The 27561-nt window shown below is 46.1% G+C and overlaps 1 protein-coding gene across 1 annotated transcript in view; it reads right to left on the bottom strand.

The window, feature by feature from the left end:
* POLR1A (RNA polymerase I subunit A) overlaps positions 1 to 27561 on the bottom strand; it is a 267806-nt gene that overhangs the window by 214125 nt on the left and 26120 nt on the right. Inside the window, exons 4-7 of the mRNA XM_030191063.1 lie at positions 26907 to 27014; positions 18715 to 18800; positions 9924 to 10036; positions 5589 to 5675 (exon numbers count right to left, since the gene is read on the bottom strand). Of these exons, the coding sequence (XP_030046923.1) occupies positions 5589 to 5675; positions 9924 to 10036; positions 18715 to 18800; positions 26907 to 27014 (394 nt within the window). The remainder of the gene's footprint in view (positions 1 to 5588; positions 5676 to 9923; positions 10037 to 18714; positions 18801 to 26906; positions 27015 to 27561) is intronic.

Here is a 27561-nt window from a genome sequence, read left to right as displayed (position 1 = left end):
CGGCCTTGCACCCCCCCCACCCCGTCCGAGGTCGCCGCTGCTCCCTGCATTATACATTTAAAAAGCAAAACAAAGAAATCCTTACTTTAGAAGCCCCGGCCGGCCCCCCTCCATTCCTCTGTACTCTTCTGTCAACAGCTCCGCCTCCTGACTGACACCCTCCGCCCTGTGCCCCGCCTCCTCCGCGGGTCCCCGCCGCCATTCCCCCCCCTCCCTCTTACCGGGCCCGTGCAGCGCCTCTCACCTCTATGTGAAGGCGCTGCACGGGCAAGATCAGCTGACGCCTCTGTCTTCCATTCTTCCTTCGCGTCTCTCTCCTTTTGGGCCCGTCCCCGTCTGAAGTAAGTAACCAACGTCAGACGGGGGTGGGCCCAAAAGGAGAGAGACGCGAAGGAAGAATGGAAGACAGAGGCGTCAGCTGATCTTGCCCGTGCAGCGCCTTCACATAGAGGTGAGAGGCGCTGCACGGGCCCGGTAAGAGGGAGGGGGGCCCGATGGAGGGGGGGGGGGAATGGCGGCGAGGACCCGCGGAGGAGGCGGGGCACAGGGCGGAGGGTGTCAGTCAGGAGGCGGAGCTGTTGACAGAAGAGTACAGAGGAATGGAGGGGGGCCGGGGCTTCTAAAGTAAGGATTTCTTCGTTTTGCTTTTTAAATTTATAATGCGGGGAGCAGCAGCGGCGACCTCGGACGGGGTGGGGGGGGCAAGGCCGTTCAAACAGGACGCTCCTGACGAGCGCCTTTGCCCCCTCCCGGTCCTTTTTTGAGTTTTGTTTTTATTTTGGGAGCCATGTGTTTGTTTTTTTTTGTTTTGACAGTGGCATGCGCAGAGCAGCCAGTATAACGCTTGGCTGCTCTGCGCATGCTTTAGAGGCCTTTTACCGACAGGGATTACGGACATATGATACCTTGTACTTTTCAATACCGCACGGAACATTTCTCAGCTGTTTTTTTAATGCATTTTTCGTTTTTTTAAATTCGCTAAGTACTTTTACGATTTTGATTTTTTTTACGTTTGGTTGATGCATCTGGGCCTCAGCCTGTGAAGTAACAGAGCTAACTGTAGCCTTTTTGGTATACATATATAAAGTACTTTTGACTTTTTACCTACAACCTGTGCATGTGCACCACATTTCTATGAGGTCCTGCAGCCAGCCGCAAGACCCAATACCACATGCACCCAAAAGGACTAAAGTTCTCAGCCTTTTCCATTTCTGTTAGGGCTCTGGTCCTGGCCCGTAATATCTTTCTCTTCTCACCTACCCATTATTACTGGGATCACAAAAGGCAAGGCCCGCAACATCCTATCATATATTGGACCCCACCCAGTACAGTCCAGCATTGGTAGATATTATAGTTGAGACAGTAAATTTACAAGAAGACAGAGGAGAGCCTCACCTTTCCCCAAAATATGGGATTTTAACCATACTATAAAACCACAACAACATGTCCAACGTCCTACAGTGACACATCAAAATGTATAAAGTATTTTAACCATAAAATTAATAAGCCTCCCTTGTACAAAGGTGGGAAAGCAGTCCTTTCAAAACATCATTTCAGTCCCCACCTCAATTCCAATCCTGGGAACACCTCCAAGTCCAGATAAAAATATATGCGTTGCAGCATACAACTGTGAAGAAACAGTGTGTTTTAAGCCTGTAAAAGGAGGAGGCGTAGCAATAATCTATACATCTCAATTCACAGTCACAACAACAGCAGAATCTATACTTCCCCAACTTGAAATAGCCTGTCAGAATCAACCACCCCAACCTATGTGATCACCTAAACCTAATCCTATTTTACAGAACCCCAGGCAATTGGCAAGATTCACAAATGCACCTCATGGATTTCATATCGAATACGTGCTTTTCCATCCAGGACCTTCTCATAGCAGGAGACATCAATCTTCACCTTGAAGATAATAACTCAAGCAATGTACGTGAATGCAAAGACTTCCTCCAACTATGGGAGCTCCACTGGCCAAACATGCAACCCACCCATAACAAAGGACATACACTAGATATTATCACCCACAAATTCTCATCAGAACCTAATCTCACACTTATAGAAACAAAATGGACAGCCACGCCATGGTCCGATCACTACAAAGCAAACCTTTCCCTCCGCTGGAGAACAAAAAAAAGGCACAACAAAAACAAGAACAAAAAACCTATACTACGAGAGGCAAAATAGACCCACAAATGGACAACACCTACAGACTCACCCAAATTTCTCCAAGAATGGGACAACAGATGCAGAACAGTACTAGACAACATCACACCACTTCAAACTAGAACCTCCCATAGAAAAAACTCCATACCATGGTTTAATGAAGAATTGAAAGAACTAAAAACACAGGTCAGAAGATTAGAAAGAGCATGGAGCAAGAAAAAAGACGAACACTCAAAACTGGAAACAGCTACAAAAAAAATACAAATACACTATCAGACAAACTAAAAGAACGTACTACAAAACCATAATAGGACCAAACTACAAGGATACACACAAACTCTTCTCACTCGTAAACAAACTCCTAAATACTAAAACGGTTACCTCTAATAATATAGACACCCCACCCGTAACCAATCTTGTGAACTACTTCAAAGAAAAAATTATAAAGCTCCGACTCAGGATACCTACCAATATTACTGAGTACACAAGCATCCTTGAATGTCTAGACCCAAAACCTGGGGAATGCCCAGCAGATTGATCATGGACCAACTTTGAAACGATATCACTAGATGAAATCTCACAATGGCTCGGAAAATACGCCAAGTCACAATGCCAATTAGACATCTGCCCTAACAGCCTAATAAGATCCGCCCCCAAACAATTCAAAAAAAGACCTCACGAATCATGTAAATCACAGGCTTCAAAATGGTCTCTTTCCCACGGATAAAGGAAACGTCTTACTTACTCCGCTGCCAAAAGATGCTAAGAAAAGCACAATGGACCTAACCAATTATCGCCCAGTAGCATCTATTCCGCTCATAACCAAACTCATGGAGGGCATAGTGACGAAACAACTCACTGAATACCTAAATAAACACTCAATTCTACATGAGTCTCAATCAGGATTTCGGTCAAATCACAGCACCGAAACTGTACTAGTGTCCGCAATGAACTCATTCAAACAAGCAATTGCAACTGATAACAACATACTCCTCCTACAATTCGACATGTCCAGCGCCTTCGACATGGTTAATCATGAAATACTATTACATATACTAGAATACTTCGGAGTAGGAGGTACAGTTCTCAAATGGCTCAAAGGATTCCTGACCACAAGATCATACCAAGTAACAACGAACGCGGACATATCACCTCCATGGATATCTGAATGTGGAGTTCCCCAAGGATCCCCCCTCTCACCAACTCTCTTCAACCTAATGATGATACCTTTGGCCAAACTTCTAGCCAATCAAAAACTTAACCCCTACATATACGCAGACAATGTCACGATCTACATCCCGTTCAATCATGATCTAAACGAAATCTCCAATAAGATCAACCAAAGCATTCAAATCATGCACTCCTGGGCGGATGCATTCCAACTAAAACTCAACGCAGAAAAGACACAATGTCTTGTACTCACCTCACAACACAAACAACTACTCCACCATAACCACACCATACTGCTCACTTCCCGTCTCACAAAATCTGAAAATTCTTGGAGTTACCATTGATCGAAATCTCACACTTGATGCCCACGTGAAGAATACGACAAAAAAAGATGTTCCACTCCATGTGGAAACTCAAAAGAGTAAAACCCTTCTTCCCGAGATACATCTTCCGTACCTTGGTACAGTCAATGGTAATAAGTCATCTGGATTACTACAACGCACTATACGCTGGCTGCAAAGAACAAACTATCAAAAAGCTCCAAACAGCCCAGAACACCGCCGCCAGACTCATATTTGGAAAAACTAAATATGAAAGTGCAAAACCCCTAAGAGAGAAGCTTCACTGGCTCCCCCTCAAGGAACGCATTGCATTCAAGATCTGCACAATTGTATACAAAATCATTCACGTCGACGCCCCAATCTACATGCTAAACCTCGTGGACCTGCCTCCCAGAAACGCCATAAGATCAGCCCGCAAATTTCTCAATCTGCACTTCCCCAGCTGCAAAGGACTAAAATACAAGCTGATACACGCCACCACCTTCTTTTACATGAGCACACAGTTGTGGAATGCATTACCTACAGCCCTGAAAACTATTGACAAAATAACTAACTTCCGCAAATCTTTGAAGACACATCTCTTCAACAAGGCCTACAAAGAGAACCCATAGCCGTACAAAACTACCTCACCAACCCACCCAGATATTATAGTCCACCTTCTACACTATACTGCCTAACACCTTCCTTCTCTCTTCCCTGATTTAACCTTTGTACATTACTAATTGTATCTGACATCCTGGAATGACTATGTCATAACAAAACTCTGTAAGCCACTTAGAGCCTGCAAATAGGTGGGAAAATGTGGGATACAAATGCAATAAATAAAATAAAAATAAATACTAGATATTTTCCTGTTTTAATTATGTCCTGAAGTGAAGTGTACTTTTCCTATTTGGCCAGCAGGTGGTGCTTCTTTGCTGTAAAAGCTGTTACAGGGAATTGAATGTCCTTTACCTTTAACACAAGCAGGAAGCAAGCAGCAGTATACTTTTAAATCTTGTTGACTGGGCTATGATTGACCTGGAATTTGAAAAATTACCCAGCAGTTGCTGACTGTTGATTCAGTCTTAGCCCGGGAAAAAAGAGAGACAGATCTCTTTGCAGAGGCTTGGTGAATTATGTGTCCTGATCTCCCCCCAGGTACTTCCTAGGATGTATGCAAATGTTTAGCTATTGTTATAATGTTTGCTAATTGCACTATTTTGTTCCACTGTTCTATTTTTAAAAGACAATAAACAATATTTAGTTTATTGCCTGTCTTGACTGATAAAGAATCCTGGTTGTTTGTGCATTGGGTCTGTGAGTGTGCTTTCTGAGAACTGACGAACCACTGGGAGTGCAGCTTCCAGTAACCTAGAAATCACTGAGGATAATTTGAGAGTGGGAGACTTGCCCAGAGGCGGTTGTGACCCAGTCAGTGGGAGGAGGGTGCTAGTGTAGAGCACAAGCAGCAGGTGCAAGCAGTCCTAAGCTGTGCTGGGGATAGACCCTCTAAGTGGCTGCGGGGTAACCCCAGGCGAGTGGCTAGGCGTTGCCAATTTGGGCAGGGAAATTGCTCATTTACTTGGCCTCAAGCTTAGATTTACTTGATAAAAACACTTCTTATCCTTGATACTATTTTGAAAACGTCCCTTTAAATTAACATACATATAATATAGATGAGGGAACGGTCTAGCACCTCCGCCATAACAAACATCTTTTATTGGAGAAGTGTCAGTATGCACCCCCATACTACCCCCCAACCAATAAGGCTACCAATTGTTTGTCTCAGAGGCATAGAGTAGAAAATCCTTTGTCCCACTGATTGGCTGTGAAAACTGTGGTGGGCCAGACTAGGATGATGACCTGAGATCCCCTACTATGGTAGTGAATACCACAGGTACATATTCTAGCAGTTGGCTATGTTACCTTCATTTTCCCATAAAGCCATGATATATTCCTTGGCAGTATCAGGTGTCAAGTAACCTCTTTTTCCTAGCTGCATTTCATCAATCCCTAAGGGAGAAAAAAAAACCCAAAACAAATTACTTTGAAATGTTTCATTCAAGGATTATTTCAATCTTTTGGGGCAAAAACATGCACACTACTAGAGTCACTGCCTAAGCATATTTTATAAAGGTACAGGATGCCTATACTGCCTTTATAAAATAAACCTTCTGCTGACCAGTGCCTATAGCCACATTCAATTTCAACTTAATAAGATAGCACTTCAGCAGCACTTGAGGGATATATATACACACAGTGCACTCCGTTTAAGTGCATGCTCTGTTTAACTGCATGCCGTACTTCGGTCCCGTTTTTGGCACCATCAATTTCTATGGGGACAAACTTCGGTTTAGCACACCACTGATAAGTGCAAGATTCACTTAGATGCATGGTTCAAGACCGCTCCTCTGCAGGAAAGACTCCGCATAAGCGCGCGCATGGAATATGGAAGCCGATTGGCGCGTGACAGCCAACGAGATTTCAAATTTACTGCCTCATTAACTGCCACAGGCAGAATAAGCGAAAGAATGTTGTTAGAGCGTACACCGGGGTCGTCGTCGCAGCGGAACTGTAAGACCAACACTGGCTGAACGAATAGAAGTTCTTAAAAAATTAGAAAACAAAGTCAAGCATCTATTGCGAAAGAATATGGTGTCAATCCCAGTCAAACCTCAAGTGTCTTGAAGCTGAAAGACCAGCTTCTGGAAGACTGGCAAAACAATACAAATCCACACCAGAAATGAAAATGGGCGGGAAAAACTGAGGCGGTAGAAGATGCTCTTCTTCGGTGGTTTTCTCGAGACAGGAGCAGTTTCCTGTCAGTGGTCCACTGCTTATGGCGAAAGCTAACCAGCTAGCTGAAAGACTTGGACTAACTGAATTCAAAGCCATTGTTGGATGGTTGGAAAGATGGAAGGAGAGGAACAGCATAAAATTCAAGCAACAGCATGGTGAGAAACTAGACGCTGATGATTTTGGTGCTGAAAATTGGGTTGTTTCAGTTCTTCCTACCATCTTGAACAAGTTTGCACCTCGTGACATTTTCAATGCTGACGAAAATGGTCTCTACTGGCGAGCGATTCCTGATGGAACACTTGCATTCAAACATGCCGAAACTACTGGAGGTAAAACATCGAAGGACCGACTGACAATCCTCCTTTGCTGTAACATGGATGAGAGTGAGAAGTTGGAACCCCTCGGCATTGGAAAGAGCAAACAGCCCGGTTGCTTCAAGAAAGTTAAGCGACTTCCTGTGTCATACAAGGCTAATGCAAATTCATGGATGACTGGGGAAATTTGGAAGCAGTGGCTAAAGAAGTTAGTCACTAGAATGCAGGCACAAAAGCGTCAGATTTTGCTGCTTTGTGATAATTGTGCTGCACACAGTGATGATGTCAGACTGTCTAACGTCAAGGTGGTCTTCCTGCCACCAACCACTACCTCTCTGATCCAACCTATGGATCAGGGCCTGATAGCCAACTTGGAAGCAGTGGCTAAATAAGTTAGACACTAGAATGCGGGCACAAAAGCATCAGATTTTGTTGCTTTGTGATAATTGTGCTGAAATTGGCTATTTGTGCCAGCATTCTAGTGTCTAACTTCTTTAGTCACTGCTTCCAAACTTCCCCAGTCATCCATGAATTTGTGTTAGCCTTGTATGACACAGGAAGTCACTTAACATTCTTGAAGCAAAGGGGCTGTTTGCTCTTTCCAATGACAAGGGGTTCCAACTTCTCACTCCCATCCATATTGCAGCAAAAGGAGGATCATCAGTCGGTCCTTCGACGTTTTACCTTCTGTAGTTTCAATTTGTTTGAATGAAAGTGTTCCATCAGGAATCGCTCGCCAGTAGAGACCGTTTTTGTCAGCATCAAAAATGTCACGAGGTGCAAACTCGTTCAAGATGGTAGGAAGAACTGAAACAAACCAATTTTCAGCACCAAAGTCATCAGCGTCTTGTTTTTCACCGTGCTGTTTCTCGAATTTTATGTTTTTCCTCTTCTTCCATCTTTCCAACCATCCAACAGTGGCTTTGAATTCAGTTAGTCCAAGACTTTCCGCTAGCTGATTAGCTTTCTCCAAAAGCAGTGGACCACTGACAGGAAACTGTCTGCTCCTGACTTGAGAAAACCACCGAAGAAGAGCATCTTCTACCTCCTCAGCTTTTCCCACCTGTTTTCGTTTCCGGTGTGGATTTGTATTATTTTGCCAGTCTTCCAGAAGCTGGTCTTTCTGCTTCAAGATACGTGAAATTTGACTGGGATTGACACCATATTCTTTAGCAATAGATGCTTGACTGTTTGTTTTCTAATTTAAGAACTTCTATTCGTTCAGCCAGTGATAAAGTCTTACAGTTGCGTGACAACTCCAGTGTACACTCTAACAACATTCTTTCGCTTATTCTGCCTGTGGCAGTTAAAGGGGTGGTAAATTTGAAATCTCGTTGATTGTCGCGCGTGAATCGGCTTCCATATTCCACGCGCATGCTTATGCGGAGTCTTTCCTGCAGAGGAGTGGTCTTGAACCATGCATATAAGCGAATCTTGCACTTATCAGTGGTGCGCTAAACCAAAGTTTGTCCCCATAGAAATTGATGGCGCCAAAAACGGGACCGAAGTACGGCATGCAGTTAAACAGAGCATGTGCTTATCCAACGTACACTTAAATGGAGTGGACTGTGTGTATGTATATATATATATATTTTTTTTTTTTAATTATTTATTTATTTTGGATCATCAGTCTTGTAGCCTTTCAAAACTTCCTCCTTCTCAGAGCATTATGATAATGTTCATTGATCGTTTTCCCTTTTAACATTAAATCATTCATTATTCAAAAAGAACTGAACTTCTCTTGTGTGGATATTCACTTTCAAAAGGAAGCTGTCCAAAATCATTCTGGATAAGGCGAATATGGCCGAGTTGGGAACACATAAAATGTGGCTGTTGTCAATGGTGTGCAAATAATATAGAAGGGTCTATTTGGCAGGATCCTCAGACTAAATTGGAAAACTAATGAAGACATGTTGGAACACTACATGTAACTCTGTGTAGGTTATATTTGTGATTTATGCCTATGTGATTTAGCCTATGTTGGTGGGATATTTCTGCTGTTCAAGAGAAAGTAGCATGAAGAGTGCATTCCTCAATGTTTTTTTATTGTCTTGAGAATTATAGAATTGCAAATTGAAACTGAAGGGGCAAGTCCCTTGAAAGATGAATTCAGGTTGGGATCCTGTTTTTTTGCCATAGTTTTCTTTTGAAAGTGAATCTCCAAAAAAGTTCAATTCGTTTTGAATAAGGAATGATTTGATATTTAAAAGGTATTTAAGTGGGCACCATTGAATTTCAGCATTTGGATTGGGGTGAGGGTGAGCATCTTGTTAGTAATTAATCCCAAGTTCTGCAACTCAGACCTTAGAGAAATGTCTCAGCTTTCCTGATATGGCCAGCTAAGATAGCAAGACATGTCAAATATTCTGGGTGTTGATGACAGACTGAATGGTAAGACTAAATATTGGTAATTGCAACTCAAATGTGAAAGCTAAGAACTTCCAATGGCATGGGTGTATATAAGGGTGCACACATCTTTCAGATCTAGAAAGGCTAGCCAGTCATTCTGACAGATAAATGGCACGATGGTTCTAAGAGTTGATCTTGAACTTCTTTTTCCTGATAAATAGGTTAAAGATATCTCAGGTCAAAGAATGGGCTTAGTCTTCAGGATAAGAAAATATCTGGAGTAGAATCCTTGCCAGTCCTCATGGACAGGTACCTCTTTAATGGCATGTGCTTGGAGCAATGCATGTATTTCCATGCTGGGGATTTGGATCTGACCTAGTGGGTGGTGTACATGTGTGAGATTTTGGCAGAGAAAGGCTAAATAATTCTGAGGTGATCGTACAATTTCCAGTTAATATCTCACCAGTGCATATACATTGGGTGCAGCTAATCTGCCAATGTGTACCAACGTATGCAAACTTGAAATAAAGAAATATGTAAATCTGTGATTTCTTTCTACCTGTAATATATAAGAGAACAGCTTTTCTGCTCTACCTACACTTTCCTTTCTCTCTACTTTTTAAATGACAAGTCCCGATAATAAAAGGCACGTTAGTTATTTTAAAGACCACCACCACCTCCTGTGGTACAGGAGAAAAAGGACCTCAACAATGTGAACAAAGATTCAAGGGTTTACCAATTCCACCTACAGTTTAAAACAGCTTTCTAGGTACGCAGAGAAAAATAAAGAAATCCTTACCATCTGGCTGCTGTGCCACTCCTCTGCCTTTTCTAGATGTTTTGTGTACATTGGATGGGTAAGTGATTGTCAGTTTGCTGTTGTGCTCTTTTCGCAAGACGGATTTTCCAGTCCTTTTAATTAAAATAAAAAAATAAATAGAATCTTTTTCCTCTGTTTAAGTACATCTTCCATTAAGAGATTTATCTCACTATATACTGATGAGATGCAGCTTTCTTGGTGCAGAACTACTGCTAGAAAAAATTTAAAACTTTTTGCAGACTAAGATACATTTTATTGGACCAGCGATTAAACCAAATATTTATTGTATTTACAGGCATTTGAAATACAAATGCTGATACCACAGAGGTCCTTCTTCCAGATATGGCCACACCAGTTGGAACTTAATATTTGATTCTAAAGATCCACGTGCATCATAATCTAAGTATTTCTTATACTGGGCCAATAAAAGGCATGATGACTGCAAACAATCCAGAATTACCTATAGGAAAAAAGTAAGCTATAATAAGTTGTCTTTATGTTTTCAATCAACTCTATCCAAGTACAAAAGAAAACAACAGGAAACAAAAAACAGAGTTGCTAATAATTTATACACCCAATATCAATCATCATCAAATTAAATCAGAAAGAGAGACAGTGAGAAGGAAAAAGGAGAAAATAACTCTCAGTTTCCAATCATTCCATCACAGCTCAGACCCACAGGGAATCTCCAATGTGAATGTATGGCAGAATTTCTGATAGAATCAACTTTGGGAGACAAACTTTATAAACAACCTCAAATCTTTCCAATTTAGCCTTATGTCTCAATGCAGTAAACTCATCTTAGTCTATCAGGTTCAGTTTGGATGCATTTAAACAGTCTACAACTGAGTCCTTTCTATTGTGTAAAAAGATCCCTGGGTTTCAGATGACCCAAAACCAAGTAAGCAATTTTATTTGGAACTGTATACTCTTCCAGTACGCCTTTGCTTTGGACATCTGCCCCAAAGTACCTCTATCACCACATTGCCTCCAGCAAGCTGATAGCAGATTGCACACTTGACTTCATTATCCCCCAAAGTTAAGATCTTGTGGGTAAATATAGATCTAACTCTTTTCTCTAGAACCTCAACTTAACAATCTGGCTGGGAGTGCTTTTTTTCTCTCAAGGAACTTGAAGAGTATAACAATTTTTTTTCAATTTGAGCAGTATAGGTTAAAATTGCAGGCATTATTCTTAGCTAAACTAATTTGCTTCATTTCTTTAAAGGCGTGAATAAACATGTGGATAAAGGTGAGCCAGTTGATGTACACCTAGATTTTCAGAAAGCTTTTGATAAAGCTCCTCATGAGAGACCCCTGAGAAAATTAAAGAGCCATGGGATAGGAGGCAAGTTTCTGGTGTGGATTAGGAAATGGTTATTGGGCAGAAAACAGAGGGTAGGGTTAAATGGTCATTTTTCTCAATGGAGGAGGGTGAACAGTGGACTGCCGCAGGGATCTGTACTGGGACCGGTACTATTTAACATATTTATAAATGAAATGAAAATCGGAATGATGAGTGAGGTGATCAAATTTGCAGATTATACAAAACTATTCAAAGTTGTTAAAACACGTGCGGACTGTGAAATACTGCAGGAAGACCTTAGAAAATTGAAAGACTGGGCATCCAAATGGCAGATGAAATTTAATGTAGACAAATGCAAGGTGATGCACATTGGAAAGAATAATCCAAATCACAGTTACCTGATGCTAGGGTCCACCTTAGGGGTCAGCGGTCAAGAAAAAGATCTGGGTGTCATTGTAGATAATACGTTGAAATAATTTGCTCAGTGTGCGGCAGCAAACAGGATGCTAGGAATTATTAGGAAAGGGATGGTGATTAAGACTGAAAATACTATAATGCTTTTGTATCGGTCCGTGTGTCTTGCTCCGCCAAAGGATGAGCAGCTTGCTGGTGTGAGCTCTTGGATCCGGCCGGAGACGGCGGAGTAAACCCCTCCTTCTCCAGAGGACAGCCGACCCACCCCCACTCTTCGCCTGGGAAGGCCGCCGTTCCCTGGAAGTTGAGCCTCCAGGTGGGGGCAGCCTATAGGGCTTCAGGAACAAGGGGCGGACAGGGCTTTTGGAAGAAGCAGACAGCGGTCTAGGAGAATCAGTAGCAGGCCGTGGTCGAGGAGAAACAGTAGCAGGCAGTGGTTGAGGCAGGCAGCGGTCAAGGAGAATCAGTAGCAGGCAGTGGTCGAGGCAGGCAGCGGTCAAGGAGAATCAGTAACAGGCAGAGGTCGAGGCAGGCAGCAGTCAAGGAGAATCAGTAGCAGGCAGTGGTCGAGGCAGGCAGCGGTCAAGGAGAATCAGTAGCAGGCAGTGGTTGAGGCAGGCAGTGGTTGAGGCAGGCAGCGGTCAAGGAGAATCAGTAGCAGGCAATGGTCGAGGCAGGCAAAGTCCGATAGCAAGATACAGAGTTCCATCCAACGATGCGGAGCTCTCAGGAACGAGAAGCCGAAGCACTGGTCAGGAGGAGTGGTGTTCCTTAAGTAGGCCTTCTTATTAGAGCGGGGCCCCAGCTGGTGCTTCCTGCAGTTTAGCCTTACGTAGCCAATCCAAGGTGACGCTAGTCACCGCTTCCCCTGCTCGGCCCCGCAACTGGAAGAGACGCCGGCTATCCTCCGCCGGCGCCATGTTGCCGGGATTCCATACTGGAACTGGAAAGCCGGCCATTGGCAGGAACAAGGCGGGAGCAACCGGCGATCCTCGGCAGCCGGACTAAAGGTAATGGCCGCCTCTCCCTACTGGCTGGTGATAGCCGGCCACCGGAGGACCCGCGGCGAAGGCCGGCCATTCCTGGCGGCCCCGGGCCCCCCGGTCCACCGGCGCCAGCAGCGAGCATGCGCACATTGGTCCCGGCGGAAGACGGGACAGTATCCCCCCCGGAAGACCCCCTTCCTTCCCGGGGTCCGGGTTTCTGTGGATAGCGTAGATGAAATTCCTGTACTAGGTCCGGAGCGTGTACATTGGAATCCGGCTCCCATGAGTTATCCTCTGGGCCAAAATGCTTCCAAGAAATGAGGTAATACAGTCTCCCTCTTTTCCACTTGGAGTCTACAATCTCCTGAACCTCAAACTCTGGATCGGAGTCCGGAATCACGGATGCCTCCCCTCGTGGATGCCAGCGGGACTTCTGAAATGGTTTCAGGAGAGATACGTGGAATGCATTGTGTATCCGCAGAGACCGGGGCAGGCGAAGCCGGTAGGTGACAGTTCCAATCCGTTCCTGAATGGAAAAGGGTCCGATGAAGCGTGGCGCTAACCGTCGAGACGGCAGCCGGAGCAGCAGGTGCTTGGTGCTTAGCCAGACCTTCTGCCCAGGTTGGAACACCGGAGCGGGGCGGCGGTCCGCGTATAGTTTGTACATGGCAGCCGCCCTCCGCAGCTGCTCACGGACCGTTTTCCAGGTGTCCTGCATACTATTCAGGACCTGCTGTACCTGAGGAATATCCGGTTCCGAGGAGATAGCCGGAGGAAGCCGAGGGTGCCGGCCGAATACCACAGAGAACGGAGACTGCTGGGAGGCCGAGTGTAGGCTATTATTGTAGGCGAACTCTGCCCAGGGAAGGAGTGTCACCCAGTTATCCTGGCGGTTGTTCACAAAGGCTCGGAGGAACCCCTTCAGGGTCTGGTTAATACGTTCCACCATCCCGTTTGTCTGAGGATGGTAGGCGGACGAGAAATGGGCCTTGACTCCTAAGGCGGCACATAACGCCTTCCAGAACCGGGAGGTGAATTGGGTACCCCGGTCGCTGATGATCCGTACAGGGAGCCTGTGCAGGCGGAAGATGTGTTGGACGAAGCAAGTGGCCAGCGTGGCTGCTGAGGAAAGTCCCTTCAGGGGAATGAAGTGGGCCATTCTGGAAAACCGGTCCACTACCACCCAAATGACCGTATGCCCCTGGGAGCGAGGTAAATCGGTGATGAAGTCCATGGAAAGTTCCTCCCAGGGGCCTTGTGGCACCGGCAAGGGCTGGAGTTCCCCCCACGGCCACCCTACCGTAGACTTGGTCTGGGCGCAAACGCGGCAGGAAGACACAAAGTGAAGCACGTCCTGTGCCATCCGTGGCCAGTGGTACTGTCGTGCGAGTAAGTGCAACGTTTTATGGAACCCAAAATGCCCCGCAAACGCTGACGAGTGGGCCCAGTGCATCGCTCTCCTCCGGTCTTGGCGAGGTACCAGCGTTCTGGTAGGTACCAAGGCCGTAGGCATTGCTGGCAGACATTCCGGGTTCAACATAGGCTGCGAGTCCTCAGGCTCCTCGGGGGCCTGAAACGCCCGGGAGAGGGCGTCGGCAAGAATGTTCTTTTCCGCGGGCCGGAACATCAGGCGAAACTGGAATCTGGCAAAGAATAAAGACCACTGCGCCTGTCGTGGATTGAGCCTCTTGGCTCCTTGGAGATACAGCAGGTTCTTGTGGTCAGTTATTACTGTGAAAATATGTTCGGCGCCCTCCAGCAGGTACCTCCATTCTTGCAGGGCCAGCTTGAGGGCCAGGAGCTCCCGATCCCCCACGGTGTAGTTCCTTTCGGCGGGGGAGAACTTTCGTGAGAAGAAAAAGCACGGCAGTCGTTTCCCCGAGGAAGTGACTTGAGAGAGAATGGCCCCGGCCCCCACGGCCAAAGCGTCCACCTCCACCACGAAAGGTTTACTAGGGTCTGGACTTCGGAGGATGGGAGCCGACAGGAAAGCCTTTTTCAGAGCAACAAATGCCTCCAACGCCAGGTCTGGCCAGTGCTGTACATCCGCTCCCTTCCGGGTGAGAGCTGTCAAGGGAGCCGTGACCAGGGAGTAGTGCTCGATGAACTGGCGATAATAGTTGGCAAAGCCCAAAAATCTTTGTAGAGCCTTTAAGTTCATCGGCTGCGGCCAATCCCGAATCGCTCTCCCTTTGTCCGGGTCCATTTGGAACCCATGCCCGGAAATGATATAGCCCAAGAAGGGCACCACTACCTGGTGAAATACGCACTTGCTTAACTTGGCATATAACCGGTGTTGCCTTAGGCGTCTGAGGACCTCGGTTACATGGTCCACATGTTCCTGTGGAGACCGGGAAAACACCAGGATGTCGTCTAAGTAAACAATAACAAATGAGTAGAGGAGATCCTGAAACACGTGACTTTTGGAAAACCGCCGGGGTATTGCATAATCCGAAGGGCATGACCAAGTACTCGAAATGCCCCTCGTGAGTATTGAACGCGGTTTTCCACTCATCACCCCGTCGAATCCGTATAAGGTTATACGCTCCTCTCAGGTCCAGCTTCGTGAATACCCGGGCTCCCTGGAGTCTGTCAAATAGCTCTGGAATTAAGGGCAACGGGTACCGGGTCCTTAACCGTGATGGCGTTCAGGGCCCGGTAATCGATACAGGGCCTGAGGGTTCCGTCTTTCTTGCTGACAAAGAAGAATCCTGCTCCCGCCAGGGAGGACGATGCTCGGATGAATCCCTTCTCTAGGTTTTCCTGAACATAGGCCTGCATGGCCGCTGATTCACCCGGGGAGAGGGTATACAGTCTCCCGGGAGGTGGCATCCGGTCCGGCAGGAGATTAATAGCACAATCAAAATGCCTGTGCGGGGGCAACCTGTCCGCCTCTACCGGGTTAAAGACATCGGCGTAAGCCTGGTATTCCTTAGGTAGTGTCGCCTTGCAGGCCAGCAGTCTTCCCGGGGGTGGTTGCCAGCACCGAGCAGGGGCTCCTTTCCGGGGTCAGACAATGCTCCGAGCAATACTTCCCCCAGCCTCGTATGTGCCCCGACGTCCAATCAATCAGGGGTGAATGGCGGCGTAGCCAGGGCAGGCCCAACACCAGGGGATGAATGGACTTAGGCATTATCAGGAATTGGATCTTCTCCTGGTGCTGCTGAGCTACTCTTAGCTCGACCGGCGGAGTGAGTCGAGAGATGGGATTGGGCAGTACTGTCCCCTGAATGGACGTCACCTGCACCGCCGGGTTGCAATTCTGCGCCGGTAGTCGCCATTGTTCAAACAGTTCCAAACTAATAAAGTTTCCCCCAGCCCCTGAGTCCAACAGGGCCTGGGTCTGGATCAAATGGTCTTGCCACTGGAGAGTCACTGGTATAGTGAACAAATCGTCGGGAGGGGGCCCCGAGTGACCCAAGACCAGCCCCCTCAAGGGGCCTTGGGTTCGGCGTTTCCTGCCGGTCGCGTAGGACACGCCTGAATCAAGTGTCCCGCTTCCCCACAGTAGAAACACAGGTTATTCCGACGTCGACGGTTCCGCTCTGAGGCAGCCAATCGCTGCCGGCCCACGAGCATGGGCTCCTCCGAGACACTGCCCGGCCCAGCGGAAGTGTCTCGAGGTGAAGGAACCCTCAGTGGTCGCGGCCCAGGACCCGCCGTCCTGTGCTGTTCGGCCCGTTCCCGGGCCCTCTCCCGGAAGCGTGTATCAATCCGGGTACAGAGCGTGATCAAGGCATCCAAGGTGGGGGGAAGGTCCCGTCCGGCCAGTTCGTCCTTGATGCGACCCTGTAATCCTTGCCAGAAGATCGCAGACAGGGCCTCAGAGTTCCACCGCAGTTCTGAGGCTAAGGTGCGGAAACGCACGGCGTACTCGCCCACGGTCCCGGGCCCCTGCTGAATCCGCAGGAGTTCCGAGGAAGCGGAGGACGGTCTTCCAGGAACATCAAAGACGAGCCGGAATCGGCGCTGGAATTCCTCAAAGTCCGTGAGAATGGGGTCCCGGTGTTCACAAAGGGGTGAAGCCCATGCCAAGGCCGACCCGGTGAGTAGGGAGATCACATAGAAGACCTTCATTCGGTCCGAGGTGAAGGCTTCCGACTGCATCTCAAAGTACAGATTGCATTGGTTCAGGAATCCCCGGCAGTTCTCGGGGGGTCCCGTTGAACCGGCTAGGCTCAGGAAAGCGGGGGCCCGAAAAGGTGGCACTCACACGGGGACTCGCTGGTAGAGCCTGCGCCTGCCTGGAGTTGATCTGGGAACACACATTCTGGAAGGCCCCTGAGAGGGCATTCAGTTGCTCCTGCTGCTGCCGCAGGATCCTCGCCAGGTCCCTCAAGTCAGGTGGAGTCGGCGAGCTCATGGCTTCGGCTTACTGTCTTGCTCCGCCAAAGGATGAGCAGCTTGCTGGTGTGAGCTCTTGGATCCGGCCGAAGATGGCGGAGTAAACCCCTCCTTCTCCAGAGGACAGCCGACCCACCCCCACTCTTCGCCTGGGAAGGCCGCCGTCCCCTGGAAGTTGAGCCTCTAGGTGCGGGCAGCCTACAGGGCTTCGGGAACAGGGGGCGGACAGGGCTTTTGGAAGAAGCAGACAGCGGTCTAGGAGAATCAGTAGCAGGCCGTGGTCAAGAAGAAACAGTAGCAGGCAATGGTCGAGGTAGGCAGCGGTCAAGGAGAATCAGTAGCAGGCAGTGGTCGAGGCAGGCAGCGGTCAAGGAGAATCAGTAGCAGGCAATGGTCGAGGCAGGCAAAGTCCGATAGCAAGATACAGAGTTCCATCCAACGATGCGGAGCTCTCAGGAACGAGAAGCCAAAGCACTGGTCAGGAGGAGTGGTGTTCCTTAAGTAGGCCTTCTCATTAGCGCGGGGCCCCAGCTGGTGCTTCCTGCGGTTTAGCCTTACGTAGCCAATCCAAGGTGACGCTAGTCACCGCTTCCCCTGCTCGGCCCCGCAACCGGAAGAGACGCCGGCTATCCTCCGCCGGCGCCATGTTGCCGGGATTCCATACCGGAACTGGAAAGCCGGCCATCGGCAGGAACAAGGCGGGAGCAACCGGCGATCCTCGGCAGCCGGACTAAAGGTAATGCCTCCTCTCCCTACTGGCTGGTGATAGCCGGCCACCGGAGGACCCGCGGCGAAGGCCGGCCATTCCTGGCGGCCCCGGGCCCCCCGGTCCACCGGCGCCAGCAGCGAGCCGGCGCACGTTGGTCCCGGCGGAAGACGAGACACCACGGTGCGTCCGCACCTTGAGTATTGCGTTCAGATCTGGTCGCCGTACCTCAAAAAGATATAGCAGAATTAGAAAAGTTTCAAAGAAGAGAGACTAAAATGAAGAAAGGCTAAAGAGGTTAGGGCTCTTCAGCTTGGAAAACAGACGGATGAGGGGAGATATGATTGAGGTCTACAAAATCCTGAGTGGTGTAGACCGAGTAGAAGTAAATTGATTTTTTACTCTTTCCAAAAGTACAAAGATTAGGGGACGCTCAAGGAAGTTACATGGAAATACTTTTAAAACAAATAGGAGGAAATATTTTTTCACTCAACGCACAGTTAAGCTCTGGAACTCTTTGCCGGAGCAGTTAGAGTATCTGGGTTTAAAAAAGGTTTGGACAAATTCCTGGAGGAAATGTCCGTAGTCTGCTATTGAGGCAGACATGGGAAGAAACTGCTTGCCCTGGGATTTGTGGAGCGTTGCCAAGATATGGGTTTCTGCCAGGTACTTGTGACTTCACAATACAGTGATTCAGGAAAATCACCATTTGGTCCAACATGAAAAATGACAGCAGTGGGGCTCTGCAGAGCCAGACAGCTCTGTCCATTATGCTGCTTAATACAACTAATTGATGACAGTCAGATCTCAGATATAACCACACTGCAGTAACAGTCAAGAAGCAGGATGGTGGGAATAAAGATTGGCCATGAGTTCACTGGACTTTAATGGCAACACTGCTCCGAAATGTATGCTGCCACAGTTTCTCCCCAATTTTTTTGGTAATGCTATTGCCTAGTTACATTCCCCCAACCACCAGTGCCTGACTACTGGGAAACACAAAAAGTTACCTACTTGCAGTGTGGGCATCTCTTTGCTTTCATGTGAGTTTTCCAGAATTCTCCAATCAGTCTACTTCTGCACTCACAGACATTTTTCACCTGGTGGGGGAAAAAAACAATATGCATACACACTGAATTAGGAAACTACAGCACAAAAAAAAATCATTGTCACAGAAATGATTAGGTGGTTTGCATTATGGCAAGAGAATTCTTATCTGTCATTGAAGAAGTGAAAAGCAGTAGAAGAAAAAAAAAAAAAAACCCTTGCCCAAAGCCCGAAACAAAGGACCTGAAGATACCATCTAAGCCCCATTTTCAAAAGAGATTTTCTTATTTAGCATCTATGACGGGAATCGATTGAAAAAAAAAAATAAAGTATGCTTTAGGATAACTCGATTCTCCAGCAGCAACTCCAAGTAAAAAAGGCAAACCTTGCAACACTATCCCAATGCCTTTTCCTCCAGGGGGTCAGGGTGATAAAAGCAAAACACAGGTAGTGCTTGAGATCACTGAAAGCAACACTGCTTACTATCAAAGAACTACAGCTCAGCAACAGGAACACCATGGTTGGCTTTAAGGGGTGGCAAACAGGGCAACTGCCCTGTAGAGAGCTGCACGGGAACAGGGATAGCAGAAATCCTGCAGGGACCCCTCCAGGACCGCAGGGTTCCCGCAGAACTGTAAAACTAACATAGCTTTGATTTCCCTCCTCGCACATACCTCAGATTAACCTGGTGGTCTAGTGGCATGGTTCAGGGCAGGAAAAGACCCCATGCTTTCCTGCCCACTGCCGCTGATCCTCTCGCCGCTTGTTTAAAATGGCCACTGAGACTCCAAGATAGCTTGAAGTCTCGGCAGCCATTTTAAACAAGTGGTGATGAGAGGATCAGAGCAGCGGACAGAAAAGCGTGGGGACCTTTCCTGCCCCGAAGCCACTAGACCACCAGGATAATCTGAGGTATGTGCAGGGAGGACATCCAGGGCCGGATACAGTGGTGTGCTGGTAAATTTTTTAACAACAGGCTCTCTCCCTGGGTATAACTAGCCCTGCAATTTGAGGAGGGGGGTGCAGAGGTGGACTGGGAGTCCCTGCCCCCCCCCCCAAATTGCCGAGCTGGCTATACCAGGGGAGAGAGCCTTGGGGAGGGGGGGCAATGCATTACTCTCTCCAGGAAAAAAAATTTTTTTTAATGTTCCCAGGTTCCAAACTAATTCATGTTTAAATGTGGGATAAAATTACATAAATAAATAAATAGAAATTCTGAATGCTGAGCACCTGATTCTCATAACATGGTATCTGTTTTAGAAGGTCTTTACCAGAAGAAAAAATAAATCTCTGCACCAATGTATCAGAGTTAGGGTGTCCCTATAACCAGCCCCTCCAAATGACACACCGATTACAATTTATAACAAATTACTACTCTACCTATGAAAAGCTATTCCCTTATTATACTTCCTCTGTGTACATCTGTACGCACAAGTATCCTCCCCACATTCTCCACCCCACCCCTCTATTCCAGACCTCTTCGCTCTTTAAAATGGCTGATGAGACTTACAAGGGCAGCCTCATAAGACTGCAGCAGAAGTCGCGAGGCTGCCTCTGGAAGTCTCAGCAGCCATTTTTAAAGAGCAATGCGGTAGCGCGAGGGTCAGAGGTGGCAGCAGGCAGGAAAGACTGGGGATCTTTCCTGCCCCAAAGAATCCACTAGACCACCAGGGCGGCTGCCTTCAGGTATGTGCTGGGACCCTGCGGCTTGGGGGGAGGAGAGGCAAACCGGCTCGTCCTGTCTCAACAACCGGCCCACAAAAATGTCACAAAAATTAATAACTGGCTCTTGCGAGCCAGTGCAAGCCAGCTCCATCACACCACTGGCTGCATGAATGGTGGTATATGCGGGAGGGAGGGAGGGAGTTGAAGCCAGTTAGGGTGGTCTCTGTTTCCCCTTCCTCACACAGCAGTCATCACCATACACGCAAAACAAAGCAAACAAACCTAAGAGCTGCTGCACCCACTTGGTTCTTTATTGTTGGTAGTATTTTTAATCACAATAATATTTTCAAACATACCGACTTGTGCAGCATACGGATGTACACAGAGAAAGTATAAATACCAGAACAACTTTTTATAGGTAGAGTAGTAATTTGTTTATAAATTGTAATCAGTGTGTCATTTGGAGGAGCTGGTTAAAGAGACACCCTAGCACTGTTGTATTTGTGCAGAGATATTTTTCTTCTGGTAATGGGCCACTAAAACAGATATCATGTTATAAGAATCAGGTGCTTAACATTCAGAGTTTCTATCTATTTACTTACTTACTTATTTATTAATTATATTTATATCCCATATTAGACATGAATTAGGTTGAAACCTGGGAGCATTTAAAATCTTTTTTTTCTCCTGTGCCCACATTAAAAGAAAAAAAGATAGGATGTGGGAATTTGCTCTTTTTGTTTTATGTTTTGCAGTGGTATATTATAAAAATACACTTGCCTTTTTTCATTACTACTATTTCACAGAGAGGTATTGAATAATGAGGGAAGGGCTTCCTTCATGCAGAAGTTCTGTCCAGTGTCAAGTTCAGAACACTATTAGCCACAAAGTTTATACAAAGTTAATGTGGCCTAGTGGTTAGGGTGGTGGACTTTGGCCCTGGGAAACTGAAGAACTGAGTTCAACTCCCACTTCAGGCACAGGCAGCTCCTTGTGACTCTGTGCAAGTCACTTAACCCTCCATTGCCCCATGTAAGCCGCATTGAGCCTGCCATGAGTGGGAAAGCGCGGGGTACAAATGTAACAAAAAAAAAATTATGTTCAGCGGAAAATAAATCTGTTGCCTCAGGTTGCTTGCTATGTGAATATTCTATCACTAGATATGTAAGTATTGCCGTACTGGGGCAGACCAAAGGTCCATCAAGCCCGGTATCCTGTTTCCAACAGTGGCCAATCCAGATCACAAATACCTGGCAAGATCCCAAAAAAGTACAAAAACATTCTATACTGCTTATCCCAAAAATAGTGGATTTTCCCCCGTCCATTTAATAATGGTCTATGGACCTTTCCTTTAGGAAGCCATCCAAACCTTTTTTAAACCCTGCTAACCGCTTTTACTACATTCTCTGGCAACGAATTCCAGAATTTAATTACACGTTGAGTGAAGAAATATTTTCTCCGATTCGTTTTAAATTTACTATTTTGTAGCTTAATTGCGTGCCCCCTAGTCCTAGGATTTTTGGAAAGAGTAAACAAGCGATTTACGTCTACCCATTCCACCCCATTCATTTTATAAACCTTTATCATATCTCCTCTCAGTTGTCTTTTCTCCAAGCTGAAGATCCCTAATTGCTTTAGCCTTTCCTCAAAGGGAAGTTGTCCCATCCCCTTCATCATTTTTGTTGCCCTTCTCTGTACCTTTTCAAATTTAACTATATCTTGAGATGCAGTGACCAGAATTGAACACAATATTTGAGGTGCGGTTGCACCATGGAGTGATACAAAGGCTACCAATTATTACATATTAAGGGCATTTGCTTTAAAAACTTTGCTTTAATTCGTTTACCCAGTCTTTACAAGCACATGATTTTGCTTTTTAAACCCAAAGCTGAATCCTAAGGGCGGTTGAACGATTAAGTATAAGCTGTGTTGTTTCTTTTACTTTTTTTTTTGACTGCTTTGGGTCCTGCTATCTGTACACTTGCTGTCTTAGTAGAGTACAGAAGAAAATGATTCATGTTACTTTTACTAGAATTTTTCTTTGGGGGGGGGGGGGGGGTCAAGGTGATTGCAGCATAGCAAGGGCAGGGTGGGCCGGAAGCTGGGATGAAGTAGATTGCTTGGGTTGGGGACAGCTTAGATTTCTGAATCCATGCAACTTTCTACTGCCCTGGGCCCAAATCTGCCTCAAACTCAAGGAGGTATAGGCTGAAGTCCAGCTTTTGGGCCCTGTGAGAGGGTATATAGAACACTGTCCCTCACCCTTAAGAATGATCTCTCAGGTACTGCCAGCCACCGTAAAACCGTTAGTTCCACCCAGAGAGAAGTGAGCAGAAAGTAAAAACCCTCTGGCAGAACAGAACAGGGAAGCCCTGCAGTGTAGGTCTCCCCAGCTTATGTATAAGCTACCAAGGCAGGTTGAATTTAATTTTTGCAAGTAGCTATCTGTACTGTGGGCTTGAGGCCTGTCAGCTGCAGGCCTGCGTGAACTTTTGCCTCAAACTAAAAAAAAACCAAAAACAACCTTAATCTTTACTATACCTTTGAGGTAACAGGGTTCCATTTTTGTTTAATAAATCGAGTTTTGCTTTTATTTTTAATTGTCTGGCTGTATTTTATGAAGGCCTTCTGCTCACACTACCACAGGCTTCCTCCCCAGTTTCTACTCTGGGCCCCTGAATATTTAACACCAGCCCCTCCTTGGTTTCTGCCCTGGGACCCTGAATATCGAACACCAGCCCTAGGTAACACTGGACAGACTCAAGAACAGTGGTTTTCAATCCAGTCCTCGGGACACACCCAGCCAGTCAGGTTGTCAGGATATTCACCATGAATATGCAAGACAGAAATTTGCATACAATTGAGGTAGTGCATGTAAATTTCTCTCATGCATATTCAAGGTGGATATCCTTAAAACTTGACTGGCTGGGTGTGTTATGAGGACTGAGTTGAGAATCCCTTCTCTACAGGGAGTCTCGCCATAGCAGAACTTCATGAACAGAAGGGCGGGGACACGAAAAAGTACCCAGAGCTTCATGTTCAAGGTTTCAAAACAGAGAGCTGCTACGAGTAGGCTGTGTGCGACACGTCATAGGTATAACTGTCAGCAGGATGTAATGCTGGGGAAGAACAGGACTAGAAGTACAAAGCTATGGAGAGATTTTTAAAGGAGAAGCAAGATATTTCACAAGAAGTGAGCTATGTGTTAAATAGAACTATTAATATACACTATTATATAACTGAACACAATGAGGTATCAGGTAAAACTGCAACTATCTACCATGACCTGACAATATATTCTGCAACAGAGAATGCCTTCCAAAAGCCACTTCCATTTTCAGATTATCACAATGAATATGCATGAGATAAATCATAAAGGCATGCAGATATGGCCATACACCCATAAATACAGGGTGCAACTGCAGACTGATATTCCGTGGCCCAATGTTGACTATTTAGGTCTAACATAGCCGATAACAGTCAGCATTGGGGAAACAAAATTCTCACCACCACTGGCTGAATATTGACCATACACATCTGTATGTTTCAATTGCACTTCCCCCCCCCCCCCACCATTGCCTATTAAAATGTTTCACTGTCTTGTACTGATATTATGAGCATCATATCTGTTATTTGAATGTTTCAACGTGTTGCCTGTTCAGGTGTGTCATTTGTATTGTGCAGATATCGTGAGCATCACGTATATTATATGAATGTTCTTACATGCTGCTTTTTATGGTATCATTTCTACTCTGCTGACATTTATCATATTTTTGTTATGTGGTTTTATTATTTATTAGGATTTATTTACCGCCTTTTTGAAGGAATTCACTCAAGGCAGTGTACAGTAAGAATAGTTCAAATATGAACAGAAAGCAATTAGAGCAGTAAAAATATTCGCACAACAATACAAAGTATGACATGGTATACTACTTTCCATGTCAACACAATATGTACTTGAACATTATAATTGATAGTGAAGGGTAAGGCAAAGTTGTAGCATACAGATGAGTAAGAATTAGAAAGGTGATTGATTTGAAAAAAATTGCACATGAGGTCAGAGAGATGATTAAATATTATCTCAGCTAGGGTAGGAGTGGATAAACATGTCCCGCTGCAGTATGTGCAGCCTGAGTCAATCCTTGTGTGTGTGAGTGAGACTGACAAGTTAGTTATTTCTTCCGTTAAAGGCTTGGTTGAAGACCCAAGCTTTCACCTGCTTCTTGAAGTAGAGGTAGTCTTGTGTTAAGCGGAGCTTTTCAGGCAATGCATTCCAGAGTGTGGGGGCTACTCCGGAGAAGGCTCACTTGCGGGTATCACATCGAGTAATGTCTTTTGGAGAGGTGTAGTTAGTGAAAGTCCTTGGGAGGACCTTAGTGTCTTTGGTGTATTTAGTGGATTATCCTATTCGGTCCCGAGGGCCCTGGGTAGAGGGAGTGACCGGGGCCGATTGCCCACGCGGCCTCTCACCCCTGCCGTCTCCGGAGAGCCGGTGGGCCGACGGGACCTGTGCTCCTGGGGTCGATGCCGTCGGTGCCGATTTCGTGGACATCGATACCGGTACCGAAGATCCGGCCGTCGATACCGATGCCGTCGAAGTCGACGTCGAGGGGCCGGCGCAAGTTCCAAAAAGACAGTCCCGAAGAACTTGCCTCGCTACTTGTGTCCATTTCCGGAGACCGAGACACAAAGTGCACGTCTTGGTATAGTGCTCCGGCCCGAGGCACTGGAGGCACCAAACGTGGGTGTCGGTCTGCGAGATATGCCGGCTGCACCGACCACACTTTTTAAATCCACTCGGGACCTTCGAGGACATCGATGGAAAAATCGCGTCGGCGAAGTCAAAGTCGTTGATGGTGGTGGTAAAAATCACACCTCGAAAATAAATTGACCACGCGGCCGCAAGGCCGCAACGAGACGCCCCCGCTAAAAGACGAGGGAAAAACAAAGTACAGCGTTTTTTTGTTTTTTTTTTTTATGAAAAAAGAGAAAAACGGAGAACACGAAGAGAAAAAGTTCGCGGCGAAAGCGCGATCCAGTTTCCGGGGCTGACAGAGAGAGAGACGAACGCAGCTCTCTCCAGCGCGGAAAAGAAAAGACTGAGCGGGAACGGTCGCGCACGGGCAGGAAGGCGGCCGCGCATGCGCGGTGGGCGTGCCCTGCGTGCGGGACCGCCCGCGAAGTTTTCTTCCGGTTGGTGGGGGCTGCCGTGGACGTCAACCCAGTCGTGAGAACAAGCAGCCTGCTTGTCCTCGGAGAAACCTAAAAACCTGGATGGCTGTGTGTGCCTCTAAAAGAGGGATTGGGGGTCGCAAAGTACTTTTCTAGAACCTGGAGGAAGTGCTGAGAAGTACTCTCCTAGAGCCCATTGCAATATTTACAGTGCTGCATTTTTGTGGTTTAAGCTCCTTGTTGTACAGGTTGTGGATCTGAATTAAGGTTTTGTATTGTTCCATAATATGCCTGCTACTAGAGAGAGTTTGGGGTCCTTTTACTAAGGTATGCTAATCATTAGAGCTCACTAAATACCACACAGCCCACTGTATACCTATGGGCTGCAGGGCACTTAATGCACACTAATCCATTAGCACATCTTTGTAAGGAGACCCCTTTATGTTACCGTTACTAAAATGAAACCAGAATAGGGTTTTGTTTTGGGGTTTTTTGATAGGCGAGTTTTCTGGAGAAATGTCCCAGTTCTGCTTATACCCATTGTTGGGCGAATGAGACATTTGCAGATACAGAACACATGTTTACAATAAACACAATGATGGTACGGTATGCAGGGTCAGGGGCTGGCATTTTTTTTTATAGCAGAGTATTAGGATACATAACTGCTAGAAAGTTTGCTGAATATAACTAGAGATTGCAAAACTTTCATTTTTTTTAATTATATAGCCTGAAAATATAAGTTACGTTCTTTTTTTTCTTGGGACATTGCCTAGTCAATGTTCTGAGTGAGAGGACCCTGCTCTTTAAACTAGAGCTCTGAAAGGGCCCTCCTTTTCGGGTGCTTTGGAAGGGGTCATTCTCATTCCTCATCTCGGTCAGAAGTTAACCAGGAGTTGTTCTCTGATGGAGAAAGCACAGTTAAGGGGATCTGAAACTCTCAGCAAACCTAGTAAGTTAGTTTATTAGTATATTTACTGTACCACTTTTCCCAATGCATTAAAGCAGTTCACAATTTTGCCAGCCCTATTGGGAAATTGCTACTGAACTATTTTCTTTAATACACTGATTCTAGAAGATCTCTGTGTAAGTACTGTTGCTCTCTGGTTCTAGTATTTCAAGGTGACACACAGTTCCACACAACCGAACATGAGACAATGAGGCATATTTTCAAAGCACTTTGGGAGGCTAAGTTCCATAGGTTTCTATGGAACTTTGGGAGGCTAAGTGCTTTGAAAATATGCCTCAGTGTGAATACAAAAAACTATGATTTGATGTACAATATGCCAAGTCCAAGCCCAGGAAATGGGATTCCTTCCACTCACATGCGAGCTCTCTACTCCTACTGGGTTATTCTGTAATAGTTCACACGTGTATGGGTCCAGCATTTCCTGAATCTCATTTCCAGTAGCATTTGGATTTCCTTCAAGAAACTGCAAATAAAATAAAACCAATAATTTAGTGAAGGAAATGTTAAAAGAAATAATACATGGTATTTGCAATAACAATATTGATGACAAGTTGTTTCCTATTAAAAAATGTGTTTACAAAATAAATAAAATCATACAAGCTCTAAAACCATAAGACCAGCCTTTTTTCTTTTTCTTTTATTTTTTTTAATTTCCACATCCTCCTTACAAACTCCACCCCCCCCCCCCCCCCCCCCCCCCATTTCAAGCATAAATCAACAGTACAACCTCCCCTCATTTGCACTCTGGTTTATAAAGCAGCACTAGAAGCTGTCCATGCACTAGTGCCGACACGGCCCATTCACTTTGAATGAGCTGTGTCGGCGCTAGCGTAGCTTCGTAAATAGACACCCTTGATGTATATATGCCAATTTTCTCAAGATCACTGGTAGGCCAGGTAGTGTGGATTGTTTCCATGATGCCGCTAGCGTTACCTTGCTAGCCACAAAAACATAAGTCACTAGCTTATGAGTTGCTGGTTTCATCCCATTAAGGTTTAAAATGTAAGACA

The sequence above is a fragment of the Microcaecilia unicolor genome, chromosome 2 (genome assembly GCF_901765095.1).
Source record: "Microcaecilia unicolor chromosome 2, aMicUni1.1, whole genome shotgun sequence".
Lineage (NCBI taxonomy): Eukaryota > Metazoa > Chordata > Amphibia > Gymnophiona > Siphonopidae > Microcaecilia > Microcaecilia unicolor.
Note: the sequence above shows the minus strand (reverse complement) of the source record. Positions and strands in the feature narration are given on the sequence as shown.